The sequence below is a fragment of the Salvelinus namaycush genome, chromosome 5 (genome assembly GCF_016432855.1).
Source record: "Salvelinus namaycush isolate Seneca chromosome 5, SaNama_1.0, whole genome shotgun sequence".
Lineage (NCBI taxonomy): Eukaryota > Metazoa > Chordata > Actinopteri > Salmoniformes > Salmonidae > Salvelinus > Salvelinus namaycush.
The window spans coordinates 30,496,076-30,523,170 of record NC_052311.1 but is presented as its reverse complement, the minus strand read 5'-3'; the positions used below and the strand labels follow the sequence as shown (position 1 = coordinate 30,523,170).

Below are 27,095 nucleotides of genomic sequence, written 5' to 3'. Positions count from 1 at the left end.
GGCGGGCAGGTGCGGGCAGCGATCGGTTGAAGAGCGTGCATTTAGTTTTACTTGCATTTAAGAGCAGTTGGAGGCCACGGAAGGAGAGTTGTATGGCATTGAAGCTCGTCTGGAGGTTTGTTAGCACAGTGACCAAAGAAGGGCCAGAAGTATACAGAATGGTGTCGTCTGCGTAGAGGTGGATCAGAGAATCACCAGCAGCAAGAGCGACATCATTGATGTATACAGAGAAGAGAGTCGGCCCGAGAATTGAACCCTGTGGCACCCCCATAGAGACTGCCAGAGGTCCGGACAACAGTATTTGCAACAGTATTCATAGTATTTGCACAAAACAAACAAATAATAATATTAATAATAAATAATTAACATTTCTGTTACATCTGTGATATTGGGCTCCCGAGTGGTGCAGTGGTCTAAGACACTGCATCTCAGTGCAAGAGGTGTCACTGCAGTACCTCGTTTGAATCCAGGCTGCATCACATCCAGCCGTGATTGGGAGTCCCATAGGGCGGCGCACAATTGGCCCAGCGTCGTCCAGGTTTGGCTGGTGTAGGCTGTCATTTTAAATAAGAATTTGTTCTTAACTGACTCGCCTAGTTAAATAAAGGTTAAATAAAAAAATACAAAATATCTGTCTACTGAAGGCTTTATCATGCCAGACTGTAATGTCAAAGATGGGTGAGCCATTCAAATGACAATCTCCTCTTTAACTGGCCACAATCTGCTTGGTGGTTGGGTGTGGTAGGCCTATCATTTCACAATCAAAGAATGAGGATTGTGAAAGCTTTCCCTGAAACTTGACAGTAAATCTAACATTTTAGCAGTGATGCCATTTCGTCAAGGAGGTGCAGGAAGTTCAGCAAGCACTTCTGGGGGATTGGGGGAACTGATTGGTCTGCAGCATAAACTGATGAGGCAGATGTTGGCTAACCAAGGAAGTAATCCAAAAGTAATCAGATGACGTTACTCATTTTGAGCAATCCAAAGGATTACTTTACTAATGACCTTTATTGTCATGTAATCTGTAATCAGTAACTGATTCGAAATACCATATAAGGCTAGGTACTGTATATGTAAAAGTTATACGGATTAACTTTAAAAGAGGAGTTTTACAGTAGTTCCTGGCCCCAGCCTGTTTAACTCCAGACTATACAGTGAGGTATATACATCCAGACCTCATAACAGGATGAAACGACACAGAGTGTCCTTACGGGAGAGAAGGATGGTATGGAACATCATTGCTAAACATGTGGATCCATACATACGTTGTGACCCACTATTCCCAGTCTGTGAGTTCTAACGCGATTACAAAAATACACACACAGTATGCAACACACACTGAACCCAAAGGTCTGATGGCACTGATCGTTTTTTTTGGGGTGGGACGTTTGAGTTGCGTATTTAGGGTTGCAAGGGGACATTGATTTGCTTAATTGAGTGGAATGGACCAATTGTGAACCAATTATAATGTATAAATGAATGTGCGTTAGTGTGTTTGTGTGTAGTACTGGGGCTGTTTTCCGGCGGCTCTGCAAACATGCACCCAGACACACATTCAAAACTAGATAAATGTGTTATCATTTATATTCAGTCCTTTTGTATGTTCCATTGTGGTTTCCTGTCTGTCAGTTTGAAAGAAAAGGTCTTCGGCAGTGGTTTAAAGTACCTAAGTAAAAATAATTGTAAGTACTATTTATATTTTTTACAACTTGCACTTTTACTCCACTACATTCCTAAAGAAAATATGTACTCTTTACTCCCATACCTTTTCCCTGATACCCAAAAGTACTCATTACATTTCGAATGCTCAGGCAGGACAGCACAATCGTTCCAAATCATGCACCTATCAATATAACGTGTTGTCATCCCTACTGCCTCACTAAACACAAATACTGCGTTTGTAAATGATTTCTGAGTGTTGGAGTGTGCCCCTGTCTGTCTGTAAAAATAAATAAAAAAATAACATTGTGCCATCTGGTTTGCTTAATATAAGGAATTTGATGTGTAGCGTTTACTTTTACTTTGTACTTTTACTCAAGTATGACAATTGAGTACTTTTCCCACCACTTTACTTTAGTACATTTGAAACCAGATACTTTTAGAATTTTACGGAAGTCATATTTTACTGGGCGACTTTCACTTTTATTGGAGTCATTTTCTATTAAGGTATCTTTACTTTTACTCAAGTATGACAATTGAGTACTGTTTTTCCCACTGCTGGTCTTCTAATCTCTCCATTCTGTTCCCAAAGGAACATGTAAGTAATGGACCATGGATGCATGCTGTGGCGGACCGAGCATGCTGTGGACTGTGCATGAGAGAGGTCACTTGAATGAAATCGGGTGTGTTATACAGAAATCAATTTGACCATATTTGGATAGTTTTATCTCATAGACAATCGATTATTATGTTATCAAGTAAATTTTTTAAAAATAAAAGGTTCATCATTTATGTGTGGGTCTGTTCAGTTCTCATGTTTCTAAAAAGCGAACACTTGCTTGTACTGTGCAACTACTGTATATAGTTATGACCTCTTGTAAAATGTAACGTATACTACCCTCTTGTGGATAAGTGAGGCAACTACATGCTACACATCAATTTTACGGTCCCATCACTCATAATGAGAGATTGGTGTAATAGTAGTAAGCTACATCTAGCCTCCTATTGCCTATTGAATCCGTGCAGCGGAACAGATTTGTTAGCTCCCGGATGGTTTACCAAGATTAGGCTACATCCACAGTGGGAGTGGACTGGCACAAGCTGTTTTAGATCCAGGGCTGGCTACATCACTCTGTCTGGTCACTCCATCACGCATGCAAAGGAGCAGAAAGAGGAGAGAGAAGAGGAGCTTGTGTTTTTAGGAGCGCTGCCCAAGCAGGAGCTGAAACATGTTGCCAAGTATCTGTTGTGTTTTATATCGAACATAGTAGGCCTATGAAAAAATGTGTATTTCAGATAGGCTGCCAACAAGTTAGTAAGATCATTTGTCACTTTAGACTAAACTATTGCCTCACGTAGTACACTCACGCTGCCCATTGAACACTCATTGAGAACAGGTTCATCGTTCGGACTACACAAAAGGGGCTATCTAGAACCTAAAAGGGTTATTTGGCGGTCCCCATAGGAGAACCCTTTGAAGATCCCTTTTTGGTTCCAGGCAGAACCCGTTTGGTTCCAGATAGAACCCTCTACACAATGGGCAAAAAGAGTACCTGGAATCAAAAAGGGTTCTACCTGGAATCAAAAAGGGCTCTCCTGTAGGGACAGCCGAATAACCTTTTGGGACCCTTTTATCTAAGAGTGAGGTCACATAGAGAGCTACAGTTAGTGAACAGGCCTCTACATAAACAACTACTGAGACGGTTATCTCACGACAGCTGCGAAGAGAGCAAGAGAAGAGAAAGTGAAGAGGAAGGAAGGGGAGAGGGGGAGGAGTTATCTGCTTTCACATACAGACAAGAAAAACGCAGAAGTGAGAGGTAGAGCCGAAAACGTATCTCAGACACCCAAAGAAAGAGAGTACGGGAGAGAGGTGGAGAGAGAGAAAAGAAAGGCAGTCATGGCTCCTTGGATGACGACCACAACGGAGCGATATGGCATAGGTAAGTAACCCACACGCACCTGTGCAGTCCTAAGTGTGTGTGTAAGTGTTTGTGTGTGTTTTGCTTGCTTGCAGAGGGTGATCTCCGATCGCCCTCACTTCCTCCTTGACAGGAAGTGGGCAGACCTCAGGTAACTGACTAACATTCTGACTGTCTGCACAGACTTGATAGAGAGAGATGAGGTAGAGATCGCTGATAGACCTGATAGAAACAAAATGGCTGCTCAGAGTGTGTCAATGGCTGCATCACAAGTGACTTTGTGACATGACTGTCAGGAATCACTTGACACACATGATAGCAGTTGCTCTGTCTCAACCCTGGCATGTTTCCTAATCAGAAAGACTGATTCTATCACTGTCACTTTTCATAAACATAAACATATTGATAGTCAGAGCAGGGTTTGTATTTGTTGCAGTAGTTCTACAATGCATTAGAACAGTGATGGGCCCCGCGGGCTACACGCACCCCTTTTGATTTTTAGGAACTCAGTCGGGGTCTCAACTTACTGTTGAGAGTTAGAATAGTATACAACTGCTGATGCACAACCAAATGTTTTTCCTTTCACCTTGTGTATTCTACTATTCTAACTCTCAACAGTAAATTGAGACCCCGAATGAGTTCCAAAAAAAAAATGGTTAGTTAGTCTAAACGTGTAGAAATCATGGTCGAATTACAGACTGAAGCACCCCCGTTGATTTTGTTAGTCGAACATTTCTCTCCACCCCAAGGAAAAATTAGTAGAATTGCATGAAATTAGTGTAAAAATTGCAAAATCGTCTCTCCGCCTAGGGCTGTCATGGTAACCTTATTACCTCCACGCTGGCAGTCATGAGTCATGACCCGCAGTCCAATTCCCGGTGACCATTGTTCAATGTAATCCCATCCCAAACTGCGTAAATTAATGGAGCTGATGGGTAGCCTAGCAAACTTGATAACGGCCCTCGCTGATGGCCTGGTACTCAGCACTCTATTGTCCCTCTAATCACTCTCTAAACATTTCCTGATTGAATTTGAATAATCTGAACAATGAGGACAAATGGTGATGGGAGTTACAGGTCCTGTTCCAAAATGGACACGCGAAAGCCCCGGACCCAATATGTATAAATAAACAGTTTTAACTCGTTCCGAAAGTACCTAAAGGACAACCAGACCCGTCACCTTATGGACCCGGTCCGATCCGAGTGAGGGAAGCAGCAGAAAAGCCAATTGTTTTGCTACTTTGGAGCTATGGAGAAAAGGGAGAGAGAGAGAGGCACAGAGCGAGAAGATGTAGGCTATGGGGAGGTGGAGGCTGTGCAGTGTGTGTGTGTGAATGTGTGTGTAAGACAGAACACTGGAGCAGGCACAGTGGGAGAAACTGCAACCGCTGTTAACTCATGCCAGACTAACTACTTGCTAGTTATTTATTATTCCATCCGATTACATAGTACCTGTCTTGACTGCATCACACTGAGAGAAACTAGCTAACTACATTACTGCGCTTCTCACCATCCTACACATAACAACAACTCCATTCAGATTATAGCCTAAATAGCAGTTTTTGGTCGTTGTAGCCTTTCTTACACAGTTCACTTTTCATTTTGTCATCTTCCATTGATTAGATATACCATAACTTGCTTGGTATACAAGATCACTCGTAGAAAAAAGGATTCCAAAAGGGTTCTTCGGCTGTCCCCATAGGAGAACCCTTTCTGGTTCCGGGTAGAACTCTTTTTGATTCCAGGTAGAACTCTTTTTGGTTCCATGTAGAATCCTCTCTGGCAAGGGTTCTACATGGAACTCAAAAGGGTTCTACCTGGAACCAGAAGATGTTCTTCAAAAGGGTTATCCTATTGGGATAGCTGAAAAACCCTTTTAAGTTCTAGATAGCACCTGTTTTTCTAAGAGCGCAGAGCAGTAATGCAATTGTCTCTCTCTCCGCTGGAAGCGCAAGGATCAGAGTGCATGCCTGTCTTGCATCTTTTTTCCAAACCCTCAGTATAAAGTCACATCACGCAGTCCATATGTTTGAATCTAAGACATTCCCAGGTTTATAGTCCTATCACAACTAAATCAATAATTCATGTTATTGTGATGGTGTAGGCTATATTAAATGGATTTATTCAACTTTTCTTCCCCGAAGGCTTGCATCAGCAGCTTGTATGCGTGGAAGCCTGGAAGCCTGTATGCGTGGAAACCTAAACATGGAAGCCTCTAAACATGGAAGCCTGGAAACCTAAGCCCGGAAGCCTGTATGCGTGGAAACCTAAACATGCTAAACATGTTTAGGTTCATTAACAGTCAATTACCGTGAGACCGGCAGCATTTGCACAACAATTACCAGCTGACAGAATGTCGTGACCGCCACAGCCCTATAGTCTCCGTCCCATGACGAAATGTGTAGAAGTGCAGCAAACTTGCTTTAAAACTGCAACATTTTCTCTACATCCCAGGGCAATGGATTCTAAAATGGCTAAATCTTCTTTCATGTTAGATTGAAAACACAGGAAGTGTAGAAGGGAGGAAGTAACATGAGGTTTCTGGGTGTCACAAATAGAGCAGCAGCACAGTGGCGTGAGTAGGTTTCCATTTCTAGCATCATGTGTACACAGACCTGTAAAACACCAGAACAATGGAAGACAGTGTACAACCATGTTATCACTGATGAACAAGAACGTTTTTGGGGCCGGTATAACTATTGTTATTGGACATATTAAAGAAGGCACACAATTCTTGACATAGTCGCACCAACATGTATCCTTTTTTCTTTATGTAATCTGAACAAGCATTTATACACTGAGTATACCAAACATTAGGAACACCTTCTTAAATATTGAGTGTAAAACAAGTTCTTTGTGGATGTTGCTTCAAAGCCTAACGCAGTGAAGCGGACAGAGCTTTCTTTCTAAGGTGATGATTCATTCAAAACACCCATATGTATTTTAGAGCTTATGCATACGACACGTGGCAGAAAAAACAGAAAACCGACTAAAGATGCCTTTCGTACATAATTGGTATACTCCCAAATGAAACACATTTGAGTAATCGCCTTTGAGTGTGGACTGCATTATTATGCATACTGGGTGGACTGGTTGCTTGATGCTACACTCCAAAATGTCTACCCACAAGTCTGGGAGAGAACATATAGCCCTGGGTGATGCTGTTGATTCATCGATTGTGAAGGGCGGCTTACAGTTCGCCTACAATTATAGTGAATTTGTATTTGATTTTGATTAGCTTAGTAATAGGGAATGTGCATAATTAACTGGGTGACACATGACCTTTAGCTATACAGAATATCTCACCACCGTGCGTTTCCTTCTCCTCCTCGCTCTCCTTTATTCCTATCTCGAGGGGGGCAGAGGGGCTGTCAACAGTTTAGTGAAATGTGTTCTGTTGCGAAAACATGTCACTATCGATGTGCCCCGAACAGTTACAGTATACAGTATATATGTGTGTGTGTGTGTAGCAGTGCAGACAGACAGCTGCCAGCAGGGTGCCCCTAGGATGGCAGGAGAAGGAAGAAGAGGGGGATGAGGAGGAGGTGGGGTGGGATAGATCAACTACGAAATTTGCAGATAGAATTGGAGTCTATCAAATGACATTACTTACATAATTTCTAATCCACTTTCTATGTATCCACTGACTACCTTCCTAATATTGAGTTGCAATCCCCCTTTTGCCCTCAGAACAGCCTCAATTTGTCAGGGCATGGACTCTACAAAGTTTCAAAAGTGTTCCACGGGGATGCTTCGGGGTTGACTCCAACGTTTTCCACAGTTGTGTCAAGTTGGCTGGATGTCCTTTGGGTGTTGGACCATTCTTTATACACACAGGGAACTGTTGAGCGTGAAAAACTCAGCAGCGTTGCAGGTCTCGGCATTTACTACCATACCCCGTTCAAAGGCACTTAAGTCTTTTATCTTGCCCATTCACTCTCTGAATGACACACATACACAATCCATGTCTCAGTTGTCTCAAGGCTTAAAAATCCTCCTTTAACCTGTAATCCCCTTCATCTACACTGATTGAAGTGGATTTAACAAGTGACATCAATAAAGGATCATAGCTTTCACCTGGATTCACCTGGTCAGTCTATGTCATGGAATGAGCAGGTGTTCTTAATGTTTTGTACAGTCAGCGTATACGCTTGTTCGCCAACAAGCAAAACAAAAATCGAACATACCCTCCCTCCCCCGAACAAGGAACGTTGATGGTTTTTGTTGGGTTTAAAGTGTGGCAAACAAAAGCTAATGGTTCGTTTCGGTTAGGTTTCTCTATTCTAGGGTCTCTCAACAGCATACGTTGTGACCCTCTCTCTTACTGATGTGACATTCATTGGCCATCTCTCTGTGTCTCCCCTAGTAACATGGAATTTCATTGGCCTTGGGGTGAAGCAGCTGTCTCTGGAGGTTGGGGACACAGTCCACATCCAGGAGACCTGCGATGGTGAGGGAGATGACCGGGAATGTTGTGGTTTGACTGGGAGTAATGTGTGACGTAAACTGGGAATAATGCCTGGGTCTGGATGTCATTCTTTTAGCTGATTACTACTAAGACCGTTTTACAGTGTGTGTAGGTGTGTGTGCTGTGACTGGATGTGATATGTGTATATGCTGTGACTGTGCCCTTTGTTCCCTGGTTGCAGGCTGGTATAAAGGCTACCTAGTCAGGAACAAGGATCGACAGGTAAGACAACAGCCGGACAGGTTAAGACAGGATAGATGCGTTGGGCGAAAGTGCATGTTATTTTGGTGAGGAAGTGAGCAAATAGGATTTGTACTATGTACTCTCTCCCTCACTCTTTATGTCTGTCCTTTCTCCCCGCTCTCTACCTCTCTCCCCCCTTATCTTCACAGGGAGCGTTCCCGGCCAGCATAGTGCAGCTGAGGAAGGTCATCATTGAAAAGCAAGGGTGAGTGGTGTGTGTGTGGGTGTGTGTGTGTGTGTGTGTGTGGTGTGTGTGCGTGCGTGCGTGCGTGTGTGTGTGGTGTGTGTGCGTGCGTGCGTGCGTGTGTGTGTCAGTAATATATGGTATTAATTCCACAGGGACCAGGAGGTGGTGTTGTCAGCAGAGATGCCCCTAGTGAAGGAGGTGACCACCACTCTGAGGGAGTGGGGAAGCATCTGGAAACAACTCTACGTGGTAAACACCCCAACACTTTTTGTGTGTGTGTGTGTGTGTGTGTGTGTACGTGCACATGTACAGATGAAGGATCTTAATTTGAGCCAGTTCGCTCCAGCAGGAAAATAATCCTGCAGCAACAGGACATTTAAATTATTCTGACATTAGTTTGACATAGTCTGACATTTTGAAGTGGAAATGACAAACTTTAGAAGCTGTTTTAACCACTACAAGTTTGCATTTCCTGTTGTGCAGGAACATTTGCAGTAACTAAAGAGTGATCAAATTAAGATCCCACATCTGTACGAGTGTGTGTGCATCTGTGTGTGCATGGTGTGTGTGTGTGTGTGTAACCATTTGTCTCTGTGTGTAGGCCAATAAGAAGAAGCGTGTGGTGCAGGTCCAACGGCTGATGTGGGATCTGATGGAATGGCGTTCGCAGCTCCTGTCTGGCACATTGCCTAGCGACGAGTTCAAGGAGCTCAAACAGAAAGTCACCTCCAAAATTGACTATGGCAACAAGTATGGCCCGTAGACTCTAACAGAACTACACTCTTAGAATGAGTGGTGACTCGAGAAACCCTGGAGTTCCTCAAGGAACCATTACTATTCAATGGATAATATTTTCACCTTCGGTTAGTTGAGGGGGTTCTTGGAAGAACATTTAATGGTTCATTGTAGCAATGGGTTCCTCAGCAAAGGAGGCATGGCTTGGTAGGGGCGTGGCTTTAAGATATATATATTTTTGGCCACCCGTTAGAGTAAATGTAATTCCTGTTCTTCTGTTCTGTTGTATTGTCGTCACATGTTAAGGTTGAACACTGAGTAGCTTCAGTGAGGGCAGTTAATGCAATTATTGTTGATAGTCAGATTAAAATAATAGTTTGATTTAAACATTGACATGCTTTGCAAGAAGAACGATTTCCCTAATAATTCTGTTTCCATGGACACATCTGAAATCAGGCTACCTGATTGGCCCTCTGATAAATGCAGAAAAGTGACAAATCAAAATAAACGCTCTATCACAGCGAACACGCGATTTTTGCAAAGTATATTTGATTCTGAGTTCGGACATATGACATTTGTATTTGAAAACTACTTCTAAGAAGAGTACATTCAGTTGTTCCGAACACACTTCACTCACACTAAAGAGGGAGGCTCGCTCGGCTGGTGCTAGCACATGATCAAATACACGGCTGGAACGCCGCCTAAGATGTCTACATGTTAATCACTTGAAAGATTGCTCCGAAAACCAGTGGTTTTAATCGGCATATGATTACTTCGATTTTGACCTTAATGCCGATTAAGATAAGCAGAGTATGGCGTTTACATGACTGTTACCCTCATTGACTATGTTTACATGCACACTAATAATTCGATATTAAACTGATTATGGCCGTAGGCAGATTATGCAATAGAGGTGTGTGAGTTCCTCAAGAGCCTGTGCAAATCCCAAAGTTGAAATAGTTACCACTTTATTACTGTATGTAATCAGCATCGTTAATATTATTAATATTATATGTAATATGCATAAGTATTCAAGGAACATTTTAATTTGCAGTGTACAAACTTGAAGAGGAATTACATTTACAGGTGACCAAAAATAAATATCTGAAAAGCCATACTTCCAATAAACCATGCATCCAATCTGATAGGCTGTCACCTTGACAATATATTATTTAAAAGGTTCATAACTGAACCCCTTCCATCACAGAAAGGTTTTTCTGAGGGGTTCCTCAAGGAATCTTTCTCAACTGGAAAGGTTCCGCCTGTGTGGCAACCCAAAATGTTATTCCAGGCACCTTCACTTCTAAGAGTGTACATTATCACTAAAATAGATTATTCTCCTTTGGGAAAATTCCATCTCTGCATCTGTCTGAGAGATAAACATTTCTCTTCCTCCATCTGCTCCTTCTCCTCCTTCTTCCTCCTCCTCCTACCTCCTCCACCTCCTCCTTCTTCTTCCTCCTCTTCCTTCCTCCTCCCTGTCCCCTCCAGGATCTTGGAGTTGGACCTGGTGGTGCGGGATGTGAATGGGAACATGCTGGACCCAGAGAACGCCAGTGTGATCAGCCTGTTCCGAGCCCACCAAGATGCCACCACCAAGATCAACGAACGCATCAAAGAGGAACAGGTCAGGTTTTTACAAACCTATCACAATGATACATCTTAGCGCTATAGTTTCAAGGGGCTGTTAGAAATATTTTAGCTATTTTCACAACTGGAATTATGGGCGCAGTAGCTGGTGGTGGCATGAAAGGGCTGTGTTTTGATGAAAAAACAAGTTGTTGGTGAGTTGAGGCTTGGACCCTCACTGGGCAATCAGAACATGCCCCATGGCTAAGTATATGGTTGCTTCAAGTTGGGTATTTCTTTTTTTTAATGTATTGCATTGTCATCAACTCCAATTTGAATGTTAGTCTATTATAGCCTAGTTCGTTAAATAGCCTGCACCATATTTACTAAATATGATGAATATATTTGCAGTTCGCATTGTTCTAATTTCACTTCTTCAATATGAAAATACATTCTTAAACATAGATTATAGCATTTGCACTGATACAGAGGCTAGGCCTACTGTAAATTGCAGTCTGGACATGCCAACCATAGTCAATAAGCATGAAGATTAAATTCGCTACGCTATTGATAAGGCCTAAAAAGACTGATCATTCTAATCGATTTCTAATAAAAACGAAACAACTACTTGTTTTAAATAGGCTACAGATGTAGGATCTCATTTTGAGCCAGTTTGCTACAGCAGGAAAATAATCCTGAAGCAACTAGAAATGTAAATGATTATGTGGATTATGATTAATGGACATTTGTGTAGGGGTTGATACATTTTTCGTAAGGGACAATCAAGTCTGAAATTTCAAAGTAGAAATGACAAACTTCAGAAGCCTTTTTTACCTAAAAAGTTTTATATTTCCTGCATTGCAACAGGGTGATCAAATGAAGATCCTACATCTGTACGTCTGAAAAACAGTTACAGGCCATAATTGCTCCCCGTGGGCGTATAGTACAGAGAAGACAACTTGGAATATGGACTATGGAAATTAGTTCATGGAGAGTTTTACACGATCCAAACTTTTCACAGGAGCTAGATAAAGATCCAATATAAAGAGAAAGGGGGAATGTCCACTCACCTTTATACTGCTCGCAAATGTAATGTTTTTTAAACATGGAACCATTTTACGGATCATATTTGCACTTCTCCAGATTGCATTGCATTCGAGCCATGACATGAACAAATAATATTTTTTAATACGTTTGGTTTTTTAAACAAAAAACAGTCAATATTTTTTAAACCAACAACAATATTTCTAAATAGGATCCGGTCGGAAACATGATGCCATAAATCGCTTCTCTCGTTCCATGGCACTGTGGGGCCTAAATGTCTTTACGCATAACATTCGCACGTCTATACAAAATTCTAGGCTCCTATCAATTGTATCGTTGCCAATGTGCAAGGCTGATTCTAAAAAAAATCTGCCGTTGATATGGCATTATAGAATGACTGAATAGGAGCGCGTCTTCGATAATCGGACAAGGGGCACTCATCGAACATGGGGATGAATAACCTACTTGAACAATCGAAGTGAAGTATACAGGTATGTGGATTGTGAATAAGGGAAAAGTATGAGGGCAAAAACCTCTAAAATATTTCAAAACATTCTCAGTAGGCCATTTTAAACCCCATTAGTCTTAGGCTACTTGGCTAATGGACATGGATAAAAAAAGACACACCTACTGTATGCGATGCCGCTAAACCCGCCTTGATTAAGGGGAGGGTAGGCTACGCTTGGTTTTTAATCAAATTAAATAAAATGGGGGGGAAACCAATCGTTTTTTATGGTTCTAAATATGATATTCACCTTCACAAAATGCACATCTCTCTTCCATGGGCACTGTGCGTCATGGCTAGATAGGCTGCGTTTCCGCTCTCAAAATCCATGCCATTATCAACTGGGTTACGGTTACGTCCTGTTTTTTGTGGATCTAAAAACGTCCAATTAGCGCTGCATAAAATGGTGGCTTGCGCATGTTTTTAAGGACACACCTCAAATATTGCCACCCCTCCCACCTCAGCACAAGGGAGCTGATGTTAGACAGGTAAATTGCCAAACCTGGCGTTAGAGCTGGAAAATGCATGTGCACCCGTTTTTACATTACGAAATTACAAACTAACGTGCATTTGACACGTGCGCCTCCTTAGCCATAGCCGAAAATAGAGCCCAGAGAGTAAGAGAGAAATAAAGACCGAGAATAAGGGAAAGTGGGGACAGGGTTGAAGAGGTGGAGTTACAGAGATTGGGAGAAAAGTGTGGATGAAGTAAGATTGAGAGAGTTGAGAAAGTAGCGATAAAGAGAATACAAAGAAGACATTGGCCAGGCACCATATTTGATATCCAAGAGTATAGGCATAGTCAACAAGCCCCTTACATTTAAGTATCTCTCTCACCCTGTCTCTCTCTCTCTCTCTCTCTCTCTCTCTCTCTCTCTCTCTCTCTCTCTCTCTCTCTCTCTCTCTTCTGTAGTCCAACGTTCAGACGGGCCACTCGGTAATCTCGGCCCGGATCCAGTCCTCTCCCACTCACAGCCTCTATGTCTTCGTCCGGAACTTCGTCTGTCGGATCGGAGAGGATTCTGAACTCTTCATGTCCCTATACGACCCCAACAAACAGACCATCATCAGGTCTCTATCTAAACATCCCTCTATCCAGTTCTCTTTTTACATCTATCTTGTGCTTCGGTCACCCTTCCTCCCTCTGCCTCTATTTATTTCTCTCTCCTCTCTCTCTCTCCCGTTCTCTTTCTCCTCTTACCCCACTTTCCACATGTTTTTATTCCTGTACTGTGCTGTACTGTACTGTGGTGTACTCTGCTGCACTGTACGGTGCTGTGCTGTACTGTAGCGTAGCACTTGACATAGAACGCTGCACATAGAACGCTGCACATAGAACACTGCACATAGAAAGGCAGAGTTTGACTGACACCAGTGATGATGATGATGGGTACCTGCCTCTCTCATTCTCACTACTTTTCTCTTCCTCTCCTCCTCTTGTTCCCATGTCACCCTGTTCTCAATATGGTTGCAGTCTTACATCCTGTACATACTATTTAATTATGAACATAGTAATGCAGAACATATAGAGGAGCAGAGCTTGACTAACAGCTAATGGTGATAGCTGTCTATCACTGTCAAACAGACCGATCTATACTCCTCTCCCTCCTTTCTCACCCAGACCAGAGTATTACAGCTGGGATGTGACATTCTCCATCATGCCCACAGTGTCTGTCAAACTGTGACAGGGATATTTTTGGAAGGTGTGGGCTTTGGATGGCTCGGCAACATTTCCCCAATGTACATGTAGAGCAGATTGATAGGGAAGTCACCGTCAGTCTCTGCTGGACAAGAAAAGTTATATTTAGGAGAAACGTTTTTTTGGACGAGCTGAAAGCAATGGATTACCAATTATTTTTGTTTATGTCCCCCAAAAATTGTTAACATGTGCATTCAATGCATTTAGATTCTTATTGAGGGTTTATTATGTGTTTATAAGACATGTTCTGTTAACCCTTTCCATACCCCCCCCCCCCCCCCCCCCCCCTCCAGTGAGAACTACCTGATCCGTTGGACCAGTAAAGGTTTCCCTAAAGACGTTGACATGCTGAACAACCTGAAGGTTGTCTTTACAGTAAGTCACCACTAGGGAGCACTGTTTGATGCCGAAATGATTTCCGAATCCCAAGTTACTGAGGTAGCCACCGTCGTGTCGTTTAGGTCAGTGGTTCTCAACTGGTTTTGCCTCGGGACCCCATTGATATTTCAATTTCTCCTCCCTCATACCCCTCCAGGACCTGGGTAATAAGGATTTGAACAGAGAGAAGATCTACCTGATCTGTCAGATAGTGAGAGTGGGTCGTATGGAACTGAAAGAGACTAGCACCAAGAAGTGTACCCAGGGCCTCCGCAGGCCCTTTGGAGTGGCAGGTAGGTACTAGTGTATGGCATAGGGTAGTGGGCAGTGTTAACACGATTTTGAATTGGGGTCCACTGATAGTGGTCATGGCTTGACGTACAGTACATGCCTATTTTTTTACTAGGTGGATCCCAGAAAATGTAAAAAAGGCAATTCTTTTCTTCTTCTCCGCAGTGATGGACATCAGTGACATCATCAAAGGAAAGATAGAGTGTGACGAGGAGAAGCAGTATTTCATCCCGTTCGTTCCGTGAGTCCTGCCTCCTTCTCCCTGTCTGCCTCTCTCCCTCCATCCCTACCTCGTTTAGTCATTGTAATGTAGTTGAAATGTTGTTAGTTTGGAGAAAGAAAATCCCCCCATTTTTTTCGGGGGGGGGGGGGAGTATGTAGTTGAAATGTTTGTGTGTGTGTGTGTGTGTGTTTACAGGGTTGTGGCAGAGAATGACTTCCTCCACTCCCTGCTGAACAAGGTGACAGCATCGCGAGGAGACAGTGGAGGACAAGGTAGCACACACCCCACAGAGTAGCCCAAACGACCACTTCATGGCTGATGTCTCTACTGGCTGTCGTTATCACAGTACTATTACTGAATGGACTCTTCACACTATTCCAATGACTTTGTTATCAACGCTTACCCCCTTCCTTCCTCCAGGTCTGTGGGTGACGATGAAGGCCCTGGTCGGCGACATCGTCCAGATCCGTAAGGAGTACCCCCACCTGGTGGACCGCAGCACGGTGGTGGCCCGTAAACTGGGATTCCCAGAGATCATCATGCCGGGGGACATCCGGAACGACATCTACTTGACTCTGTGGACCGGGGACTTTGACAAGTACAACAAGACCACCCAGAAGAACATGGAGGTCATCATGATGGTGTGTGATGAGGAGGGCAAGGCCGTGCCGGTGAGTTGGGGAGGACACGGTGTGTGTGTGTGTGTGTGTGTGTCACACCAAATATAAAAACTCTGTCACACAAATAGAACATAACAATATTACAGCCAAGGCCATCTGGAAGTAGCCAAGAAGGGATACTGTTTCAGCACTGTATCATACTTTGTATTTCATATGTCATCTACTGTTTAGGGTTGTTGGGTTGGATGTATCTAGGTGGACGGGAGTTGGTTGAATTGATTGTCATCTCTCTTTCTGTCATCTCTCTTTCTGTCATCTCTCTTTCTGTCGTCTCTCTCCTGTCGTCTCTCTCTTTCTGTCATCTCTCTCTATTTGTCGTCTCTCTCTTCCTGTTGTCTCTCTCTTCCTGTCGTCTCTCTCTTTCTGGCGTCTCTCTTTCTGGCGTCTCTCTCTTTCTGTCGTCTCTCTCTTTCTGTCATCTCTCTCTTTCTGTCGTATCTCGCTTTCTGTTGTCTGTCTCTTTCTGTCGTCTCTCTCTTCCTGTTGTCTCTCTCTTTCTGTCGTCTCTCTCTTTCTGTCGTCTCTCTCTTTCTGTCGTCTCTCTCTTTCTGTCGTCTCTCTCTTTCTGTCGTCTCTCTCTTCCTGGCGTCTCTCTCTTTCTGTCGTCTCTCTCTTTCTGTCGTCTCTCTCTTTCTGTCGTCTGTCTCTTTCTGTCGTCTGTCTCTTTCTGTCGTCTGTCTCTTTCTGTCGTCTCTCTCTTCCTGTTGTCTCTCTCTTTCTGTCGCCTCTCTCTTTCTGTCGTCTCTCTCTTTCTGTCGTCTCTCTCTTTCTGTCGTCTCTCTCTTTCTGTCGCCTCTCTTTCTGTCGCCTCTCTCTTTCTGTCGCCTCTCTCTTTCTGTCATCTCTCTCTTTCTGTCGCCTCTCTCTTTCTGTCGTCTCTCTCGTTCTGTCGTCTATCTGTCGCCTCTCTCTTTCTGTCGTCTCTCTCTTTCTGTCGTCTCTCTCTTTCTGTCGTCTCTCTCTTTCTGTCGTCTCTCTCTTTCTGTCATCTCTCTCTTTCTGTCGCCTCTCTTTCTGTCGCCTCTCTTTCTGTCATCTCTCTCTTTCTGTCCTCTCTCTTTCTGTCATCTCTCTCTTTCTGTCATCTCTCTCTTTCTGTCGTCTCTCTCGTTCTGTCGTCTATCTGTCGTCTCTCTCTTTCTGTCGTCTCTCTCTTTCTGTCATCTCTCTCTTTCTGTCGTCTCTCTCTTTCTGTCGTCTCTCTCTTTCTGTCGTCTCTCTCCTTCTGTCGTCTCTCTCTTTCTGTCGTCTCTCTCTTTCTGTCGTCTCTCTCTTTCTGTCGTCTCTCTCTTTCTGTCGTCTCTCTCTTTCTGTCGTCTCGCTCTTCCTGTCATCTCTCACTTTCTGTCGTCTCTCGTTCTGTCTGTCCTGTAGAACTCTATCTGTCTGGGAGCCGGGGATCGGCCGCTGAATGAGTACAGATCTGTCATCTACTACCAGGTCAAACAACCACGCTGGATGGAGACATTCAAGGTCAGTGTGTGTGTATGCGTGTGGGTGTTTGATTATCTAGTTGTTGTATGCTTGTGCATGTTGATCAACTGTTGCCCTCTGTGTATACCACTATGCATAGTCTGTTTAATATGTGGTATTGTAGGGCATTGGTTTTGTGCATTCATGTGACATTGCAAGATTTCATCCTGTATTTTGAGCCTTATCCAGAAAGAATAATTACACCAAAAATGAAAGCAATTGTCTGATGATAGTGCTGGATCATCTGATAATAAAAAGAAACTGGAAGGTTTGAGGAAAACGTTTTAAATAAAGGTTCAAATCCAGGCATGTCACATGATTGCGCAAAACACAGGGCAATAACAGGAGATGTAATGTGGTCCTCCGTCCTGTAGGTGGCCATCCCTCTGGAGGAGATGCATAGGAGCCACCTGCGCTTCATGTTCAGACACCGCTCCTCTCAGGAGTGTGAGTACACCCAACTCTGGCCTCCCATATCCTCCCATTGCATCCTTACTTTCTTAACCACTGAGCTGATTGGACTGGAGGGATGAAAGCAATGTGACAGGGGGCAAAGTCATTGCGTTCCTCTACTAAATGAATTCTCTTCGGTCTGTCTGTCTCCCCCCGTCGTCTCTCTTTCTGTAGCTAAGGATAAGAGTGAGAAGAACTTTGCCATGGCGTTTGTTCATCTGATGAAGGCGGACGGAACAGTGCTGCAGGACGGACTTCATGAACTGGTTGTCTTCAAGGTCAGAACTGAATCAACTCTGATTCACATAACTACAGAACCACGGAAACCACTCACATTCATATGGAGAAATGAACCAGTACAGATTCACAGTCAAATAGCCAAGGGAACTGAATTATTATTGATTCACAGCTGAAAGAACTGGAGAATTGAATCACGTCAGAGTCATAGCCAAATCACCAAGGATACTGAATGATTATAAATTCACAACTGACTGAATAGGCTAAACTAAGTCATTGTAGATTCACTGCCAAATGAACTGGAATTATTGATTAAGCGCCAAATTGAATGATGATTAATTACTGTTCATTCACTCACTTCCAAACTAAACTGTGGCCTCTACTCACCCCTCCCCCCCCCCTCTCTCTCTTAGGGGGACAGTAAGAGGATGGAGGATGTGAACTCGTACCTGCCCCAGCCCTCGACGCGAAACCAGGGTGACGTTCCAAAGGGGGGGACACTGAGTCGCAGCAGTGTAGGAGGCCTGTCTGTCAGCTCCAGAGACAGCTTCACCATCTCAACCCTCGTCTGCTCCACCAAACTCACCCAGAATGGTGTGTGTGTGTGTGTGTGTGTGTGTGTGTGTGTGTGTGTGTGTGTGTGTGTGTGTGTGTGTGTGTGTGTGTGGGGTGGGGGGGATGACTCAGAACAGACTGAGTATGTTCTAGATTAGAACAATGTGAGAGGGATGTCATAGTTTTGTCCTACACACACACACGCACACACACACACACACACACACACACACACACACACACACACACACACACACACACACACACACACACACACACACACTTCCCCCATACACAGTCATGGTCTTGCCATACAGGTGCGGTGTAACAGCTGTTGGTGAGGAAGACAGTCCATCATTGTAATGATCACTGTGCTGCAGTATTAATCACCAGTCCAGATGCAAGTGCTTATACCATTTTTTTAAACACAAACACAGGCACGCAAGGACACACACACACGCACAGCGTCATGCTGGGGAAAAGTTTTATACATGGAGGCCATTGAAAGGTTCTCCTAGCGAGCAGTTTTAATTAAAAACAACACATTTGATTAACAAACAAGCTGTAAAATATTGTCATACCAGCATCTGCCAATTCTTTGTTTTAGTTAACCATACCTTATAAATGTCACAAAATGTTAAAACTAGCCCAAGCTAACCAAATCGCTAATATCGCTAGCTAGTTCAACTTTGGCAGCTAGCTATATTAGCAATGTCGCTAAACTTTCTTCTCTTTGAAAGACACTAGAGATCTATTATTTACTTAGCGAATGCAAAGTACCTAGGCCAAGCGGTTGCTTCCGCTGAGTTTATGGATATGAAAGACTTCAAGAATGGGGTGGATGGTTTGCTCCACCCCACAGGCACTTAGGGGGCTTACTTTTTATGCCCCATCAGTGGAGGCTGGCGAGGCATGGGCCGTGGCCAGTCCTGAACCTATTGAGGGTGAACCATTCCTTCCTGGGGAGGTTGAAACCAGGGGGCTGTTGTGAGGGGGTACTGATTGGGTGCTTATTTGTCAGGTCGAGTGACTCCCATTCTTGTGTCCATTTTTGTTGAAGCCTTTCCAAATTGGCTTTTCTTGCGGGGAGGTGTATCTTTGGTGGGTTGAGGAGGTCCTCGCGGAGCGGTAGGTGTGGGGCATTGCAGACTTTTTCAATCGTTTTGTGGGTAGTTTCGAGTCTCCGGATATGTGGAAGGGGGGATGTTTGCCAGGACAGGGAGCCAGAGAAGCAGGGTGGATCGTAGTGTTCCAGTGATGATGCTCATGGTGGCGTTTATTTGTGTGTCAACTCTGTGTGTGGGTGTGTGACAACCTTGACCAAACAGATGCACAGTAGAGAATGAGATTGCTAGTGCTGAGGCACGAAGGGTGGTGGTAGCGGAGCCCCATGTTCAGCCCTGCTTTGTAAAAAACAGGTGTAGACTAACAGTGAAATGCTTAACGTGAACTAACTCACTTTTGTACATCGTGCTGGTCCATACGATTTACTTTATTTTAGTAACCAAAAAACACAATCCTTCCAGGTCAACTGTAATATCAATACCATTGTGAAGCACAATTTCTCCCCTTTCCAACAAAATCAATGACGAGACCTTCATGATGCCCATCTCTGCATGATTCAAGAAGGCAATGAGCTCCGTTGGGTATTTTTTTAAATGGCGGGTGGGGAAGCTAAACCTATTGCGTGATAGTGAGAAGGAGAGTTGTCGTGTGGGGAAACGGCTTTTTTCACTCGATCTGTCCAACTTATCAACCTACTCTAAAATGTAAATAAAACACGATAAAGAGTTTATATAATGTGTCATTACATACCTATTTGAAGGTTTGTGTCGAATTTGAATCGGGTTTTTAGGGCGGTGCTAAAGTGATCTTCAGAAGTAAACAGCGGCTTTTGAGAGTCTTGATAGCTTGCAGTGATGACGCAAAAAATTACTAGGTATCCCCCCCTTACCCTGTCCCTGTCCCTTTCTTGTTTTTAAACGGTGAGAGAAGGGCTACACCTGGTGGAGAGAGGCTGTAAGACAGAATTAGTTGCTTTATGCGTGCTGTACGTTACGCCATGACACGTCACGATGTAACGTACAGCGTCGGGGAGGTCCGTTTTTTAAACTTTTCTCCAATACTATCGGACCATTACCATGTCAATCAACGCTTGAATAGAAACGTAGTTCACGCGCCAGAGTTTGATGTCAACAGTCTCTACAGTCCCATTGTTTTTTTTGCAGCCTCGTTTGAATGTCGCGGTTGGGCACATTTGTACGGAATGGGGTTAGCGTACGTTACTTATGGGCCCTTCCCAACAATGCAGAGAGAAAACTCTAAATATTATAGAAACAATTTTAACTCAAGGAATAAATACACAATGAGTAAAAATAACATGGCTATATACATGAGGTACCAGTATCGACTCGATGTGCAGGGGTACGAGGTAATTAAGGTAGCTACTGTATGGATCTATACTGTAGGTTGGGGTAAGTGACTAGGCAACAGGATAGGTCTAAATGCATATTCCCATGGAACTGAGATCAAATTATTGGCATGCATATACAGTTGGGATGTTTCAGCGCTAAAACGAGAAGTAGGCTAATATTATCCACGATTGACAGATGGCGTATTTTGAAATGAGGTATGCTCAATTTAGTGTTTGAGGGTTTTAAAATGAGAAACATTTATTGAGACAATATGTGTGGGCGTAGGCAGACATTGCATTTGAAGGATGCATTTTATGCATTTTCTAAAATGACAATAGGCTACTTCTGTCGGTACAAACTTTGATTGAGAAATTATTTTTTAAATTTTGGGCGCTCCGGGCACCAAACAAAACAGCACTACACCACTGCAGCTAACTGAACTTCCTGTGCTTAGTTTATTAGGCTTCGAGCCCCACAGAACAACGAATGATTGATTCAATGACTGTTGCAGGTGTGCTGGCTGGGTTATGGTGAATCAATGACAGGTAGGTGGATGGATAGATTGATGTTTTTCTCTTCTTCTTTCTCCTGCTCAGTGGGTTTGCTGGGCCTACTGAAATGGAGGACTCGTCCTGAGCTCCTCAAAGAAAACCTGGAGAAACTCAAGATCATCGACGGAGAGCAGGTTGTCAAGGTGTGTGTCGTTCGTGTGTGTTATTTGTGTATGTGTGTGTTTGTTTGTGTGTGTGTGTGTGTGTGTCATCTTATGGACTCGTCTCCCCTCCCTGTGCAGTTTCTCCAGGACACTCTGGATGCTCTGTTCACCATCATGATGGAACACTCCCAGACTGATGACTATGACATCCTAGTGTTCGATGCCCTGGTGAGTGGGGTGTGTGTGTGTGTGTTCTTGTCTCTGTCTGGTATTCTCTGTCACTCTTGTACCTGTTCTTTTCTCTGTCTGTCAGTCTGTCAGTCTGTCCTTATGGCTCTGTCATTCTCCTTCTGAATAAACATGTCTTCCTGCTTGTCTGTGTGTCATTTTGCCAGTGAGGCACATCTCTCTCACCTTATCAATCAATTAATCTCTCTCTCTCTCTCTCTCTCTCTCTCTCTCTCTCTCTCTCTCTCTCTCTCTCTCTCTCTCTCTCTCTCTCTCTCTCTCTCTCTCTCTCTCTCTCTCTCTCTCTCTCTCTCTCTCTCTCTCTCTCTCTCTCTCTCTCTCTCTCTCTCTCTCTCTCTCTCTCTCTCTCTCTCTCTCTCTCTCTCTCTCTCTCTCAGATCTACATCATTGGTCTGATAGCAGACAGGAAGTTCCAGCATTTTAACACGGTGTTGGAGGCCTACATTAAACAGCACTTCAGCGCCACGCTGGCCTACAAGTCAGTACTACTTCCTGTGTCCAACCCCTCCTCTTCCTGTCCGCCAGTCTCACTGTCTCTCAGAGGCAGCCTCAGGAGTGTCTGAACTCCTCTTTCACATTGATAGTCAGACTGTGGCGGTAAAGCAGCAAGGCCTATCGATAATGACTCATCATGCCACACTCATAGTGACATTTCCACAGGAGATGACGTACACATTGATTTTCCACTGTTGAGTGACAGTGCATATACAGTATGTCATCATTATCACAATGGTTACAGATGATGGTAGGCCTCACGGGGGTGCTGGGTTCAGGTAAAGTGTCACCGTTGAAGTAGCTGTGCTGATGTTGGGTGTAGTGCGTTAATCGTGTGTCATTGTGAATGCTGTGTGCCTGTAGGTCATTAAGTAAGTAGCCAGAACGGCTCATAGGACCTGTGCCTGTAGGTTTGCAGTAGAAGTCAATGGACGGATAAGCCAGGATAAGGTGGATTACTAGACTGTGGTACTTTACTCAAGGCTGGCCAGAATACTTATACTTGGCTCACTGAGTCTTAACTCCAAAACCCCCGGGTTTACCTTCGCCTCTGCTACTCAATTCGATTTCAATTGCTTCATTGGCACGACGTAACAATGTACACATTGCCAAAGCAATATGTACTCCCTCTCTCTCATTTTCACTTTATCCCTCTCTCGTTCCCTCTTGACGTCTCTCCCTGTCGCTCTTAAAATCACACACTCCACCTCTCCCTCTCCTCTCTGTTTCTCTCCATGCTCTCAATCTCTCTCTCCCCGCCCTCGTCCCTCGTCCCCCCCATCTCGCTCTCCAATCTGTGTTAAAACAGAGGATTCTCCCTCCTTTTTATTTAACCTTTATTTGTCCAGGTGGGTCTCATTAAGATAAAATCTTTTTTTCGAGAGAGACCTGGTCCAACCAAGACTGCAGCAGGGGGGAACAATGTTTCAGACAAATATCAGACGCACTGTAACAACTTACAGACAGAGACACACCATACAAAAAATCTATAGTGTATGTTTTGACATAGAGACACACACAATTCAATTACAAAAAACATACAAGCGTCATAGATAGAAAAACGTCTAGCATATATACAACCGCGTCAAGTCCTAATGACAATCGCATTCCTCAGTAACATGTGAGTCAACCAAACTTTTAAACAAGACCCTGGTGTTTCCAGCTGGTCTGGAGAGAATTCCAAGACCACAGAGCAGAGTAGCTAAAACACTTTTTTGCCATGATCTGATTTTAGGAACCGTTAAATGTCAGTAAGAGTGAGACCGTGACTGGTATTTCTTTTTAAGACCTTATCAAAGAAGAACAGAGATAAATCTGCAGTTTTCCCAAAATGGCCTAATAGATCTTAGTAGACCAACGTTTAAGCCTACGTAGAGTCAACGAAGACCAGCCAACAGCACTTTAGAGATCACAGTGGAGTGTCAGATGCTTTTGGTTGGTAATAAACCTAAGAGCTGCATGATACACGGAATCAAGTGCCTTCAGGGTAGTGCTTGGGGTCTGCATATAAATTACATCACTGTAGTCCAAGACAGACAGGAATGTACTCCATACCAGCTCTTTTCTGGCCTCAGAGGAAAAACAAGCCTTATGCCGGGAATATAAACGTATTCTTAACTTGACCTTCTTTACCAGGCTCTCAACATGATTAGTGAAGCTCAGCTTCTCACCCACCCAAACTCCCAGATATTTGTACGTCTTTGACTTGCTCTATGGAATTTCCTTCCAAGGTAGTAATGACATGGTTTACCAACAAGCTCTCACAGTCTCACGTCAGAATTAGACATTCGGTCATGTTTCTCAATCGTCAAATTTCGAAGTGGTTCCAAACCTCAAGTGTTTAAGGTTAGGTTTAGGCATTAACTCCGAATTTGTAAGGGTTAAGGTTTGGGATAGGCTTAAAACAAACATCTCAAAAACAACTTTCTATTGCTGGATTCGAACATGCAACCCTTGGCACCAGAGGCAGACATGAGACTGTGAGAGTTTGTTTGGAAAACCATGTCAGTACAACCTACTTGAAGGTAACACTGCTCACTGTTGTCCCTAGTGGTCGGTTTTCGCGTCATCACCCGACGTCCTCAGACATGGATGGACACGGAATTCTGACTTTATGACAGGTGACCTGGCTGGGTTTTCAGAGTGTTTAGCGTTGGAAAATACCATTTATTTTGTTTTAGAGGGATTCAGAACAGGCCGTACAGATTCTGGTCAATGACGTTAAAAGCTGTTTTGAGCTTTTTCAAAAGTCAAAGTCAAACTGCTGCTACTTGAGTAGAGAACAGTGCCATCCTCGTAATAATTTACATCAGCTGGTTCAATATGTCTCCCTAAGGGGTCAAAACAGAAGCTTAACCAGTGCTTGCCATGCCGTTATATAAAACTCTGTTGTCTAAATACCAGGCCACCCAATGTCATCCTCAGATTATTTTACACTTATGGACTTTTTTAGTCTTTATCCTTCTGGGGAAAAAAACGTTATAAAAGGACTGTTATTGTTTAAGAGGCTTTGATTGTTTTTAATCCAGTTAGCCGACAAGCCCATGCACATTTTTGGGAACACTATGGGACATAAGCCTCGTCCTCTGGGCCCAGTGTGCTGTGGTGTGTTTGTGTTATGAACATTTTAATTAACACTTTGAAATTAAGATTTGTCTCCTCTTTTTTTTCTCTCCCTCTTACCCCCCCCCCCCCCCCCCCTCTCAGGAAGTTGATGTCGGTGTTGAAGAGGTATCTGGATGTGTCCAGTCGAGGGGAGCAGTGTGAAAACTACCTCCGCACCCTCAAAGCCCTGGAGTACATCTTCAAGTTCATCGTTCGCTCACGCATGCTCTACTCCCAGTGAGTCTGCGTGTGTGTTTGTGTGTGTTTGTGTGTGTGTGTGTGTACGTGTGTGTGTGAGTGTAATCTAACTCTTAAAAGCATACACACAGTCCACACACGCACACGCACAACACACACAAGGCACAAGACACATACACACATGGACACTCTTGTTTACGCTCTTGTACATTACCTCGCTAATTCCCAAAGACAGCTTGATCTGAAAGACGCTGATTGCAGCACTAATGTTGCTCACAAGCGTTGATGATGAAGTGGCGTTCTCAATGAACGCTAATGACAAAATGGACCCAGTGCCGAACGAGCAGCTGCGATAGAGAGACGCTGCCGCACAGAGACGTACGATACGTCAACTCTTCTGAAGGCTGCTCCATGTGATAATCATAAACAACATTAATTAATAACATCACATCATTTGATCCTGACAGACTAGTCGCAGAACACAGGCTCTAAGGGCTTGGGCTGTGTTGCTTGTTTCGGGAAGTGTGTGGTGTGTGGTTATCTGTTGGCCTGTCAAATTGTCTCAGAAACCATATGCAATGCATATGTATTCATCACTGCTCTCCCTGGAGGGACGCTAGAACGATGGATTGCTCCAGTTCTTCACTCTCAGGTCTGCCAAACTACTTCAAAGAAAGTTGAAACTTTCTGAATTTCAAGTCTACGTAACTCTTCTCATATGGGTAGCCTAGACAGATACTCAGTATTCAAGAGCAGCTCATGCAGTACTGTCCTGCAGTAGCTTAATCTGTAGTACCGTTCATATCCTACACTCATCAATGATTTATCAGTTTGAATCTGAAGTTTCTCAAGTCCCTAGTTCAGATAGTTCAGATTTCTATAAGTAGAGAATGTATTAGATGTCTCTCTCTCTCTCTGCCCTATCCCTTCTTTCTTTAAACCTTGCTTTTACCTTTCTTTCCCTTCTCTAACTTTCCACCGGCCTCAGTCACACCTCTAATTTATCCCTCATTGTTAATCTTACCGCCTCTTTCTTAGCTATCCATCTCCCTCTGGCCTCTACTCCCTCTCTCCCTCCCTCCATCTCTCCTCGTCTCCTGTCCATCTGGTGTGAGTAGCGCATTCATTTTGTTGTGTCATGGTGGTGAATGGTGCATGGGTAGCAGTAGAGTTACAGTAGCTATCAGGGTGAGCAGGTTTAGGGTCAACTCCTGGTCCCAGGCTGTTCTCTGATAGGGTCCATTGGGTTTTAGGCCCAGGATTATGAAGCCTACTCTACTGTACACTCCACTCTACCACTATTCTACAGGAGCCTGCATGGATCAAAGGGTGCAGAGATCCAGACAGGAACATGCCACTGGGTTCAGAGATATCTGTTGCGTACATGTACGTTGTGTCGTTGGGATAGGGTTAGCACAGGATTGCAGTGTGTGTACCCTGTATCCGTCTGTCATGATTTTCTGTGGTGGAGTCTCAAATATATACTGTTTATAGTATGTGTTTGTATGTGCATGCGTGCGTAGCTACAGTGGCTTGCGAAAGTATTCACCCCCTTTGGCATTTTTCCTGGTTTGTTGCTTTACAACCTGGAATTAAAATAGATTTTTGGGGGGGGTTTGTATCATTTGATTTACACAACATGCCTACAGCTTTGAAGATGCAAGGTATTTTTTAATTGTGAAACAAACAAGAAATAAGACAAAAAACTGAACTATTCACCCCTCCTCCCCCAACAATTACAGCTGCAATTCTCTTGGGGTATGTGTCTATAAGCTTGGCACATCTAGCCACTGGGTTTTTTGCCCATTCTTCAAGGCATAACTGCTCCAGCTCCTTCAAGTTGGATGGGTTCCGATGGTGTACAGCAATCTTTAAGTCATACCACAGATTCTCAATTGGATTGAGTTATGGGCTTTGACTAGGCCATTCCTGTCACGTTCGTCAAAGAGAGGAGACCAAGGCGCAGCGTGATGTGAATACATTATTTTTTAATTAACGAATGAAACACTAAACAAACGAACAAAACAAAACGAACGTGACGCTATAAATAACTGAGTGCTGACATGCAACTACACAGACAACTACCCACAAATACAGGTGGGAAAAGGCAACCTAAGTATGGTTCTCAATCAGAGACAACGATAGACAGCTGCCTCTGAT

At 43.7% G+C, this 27,095-nt stretch overlaps 1 protein-coding gene across 1 annotated transcript; it reads left to right on the top strand.

The window, feature by feature from the left end:
• Positions 1 to 3,527: 3,527 nt before the first annotated feature.
• Positions 3,528 to 24,978, top strand: LOC120047072 (dedicator of cytokinesis protein 2). The gene is given in 21 exon segments (XM_038992620.1): positions 3,528 to 3,602; positions 7,947 to 8,030; positions 8,230 to 8,270; positions 8,441 to 8,503; positions 8,638 to 8,727; positions 9,080 to 9,228; positions 10,705 to 10,840; positions 13,245 to 13,402; positions 14,324 to 14,405; positions 14,566 to 14,701; positions 14,865 to 14,940; positions 15,118 to 15,194; positions 15,343 to 15,593; positions 16,977 to 17,075; positions 17,450 to 17,522; positions 17,703 to 17,806; positions 18,179 to 18,359; positions 21,331 to 21,428; positions 21,528 to 21,617; positions 22,016 to 22,116; positions 24,840 to 24,978. Coding segments are annotated over 21 exon segments (2,271 nt in total). The 5' UTR covers positions 3,528 to 3,559.
• The last annotated feature ends 2,117 nt before the right edge of the window (positions 24,979 to 27,095 follow it).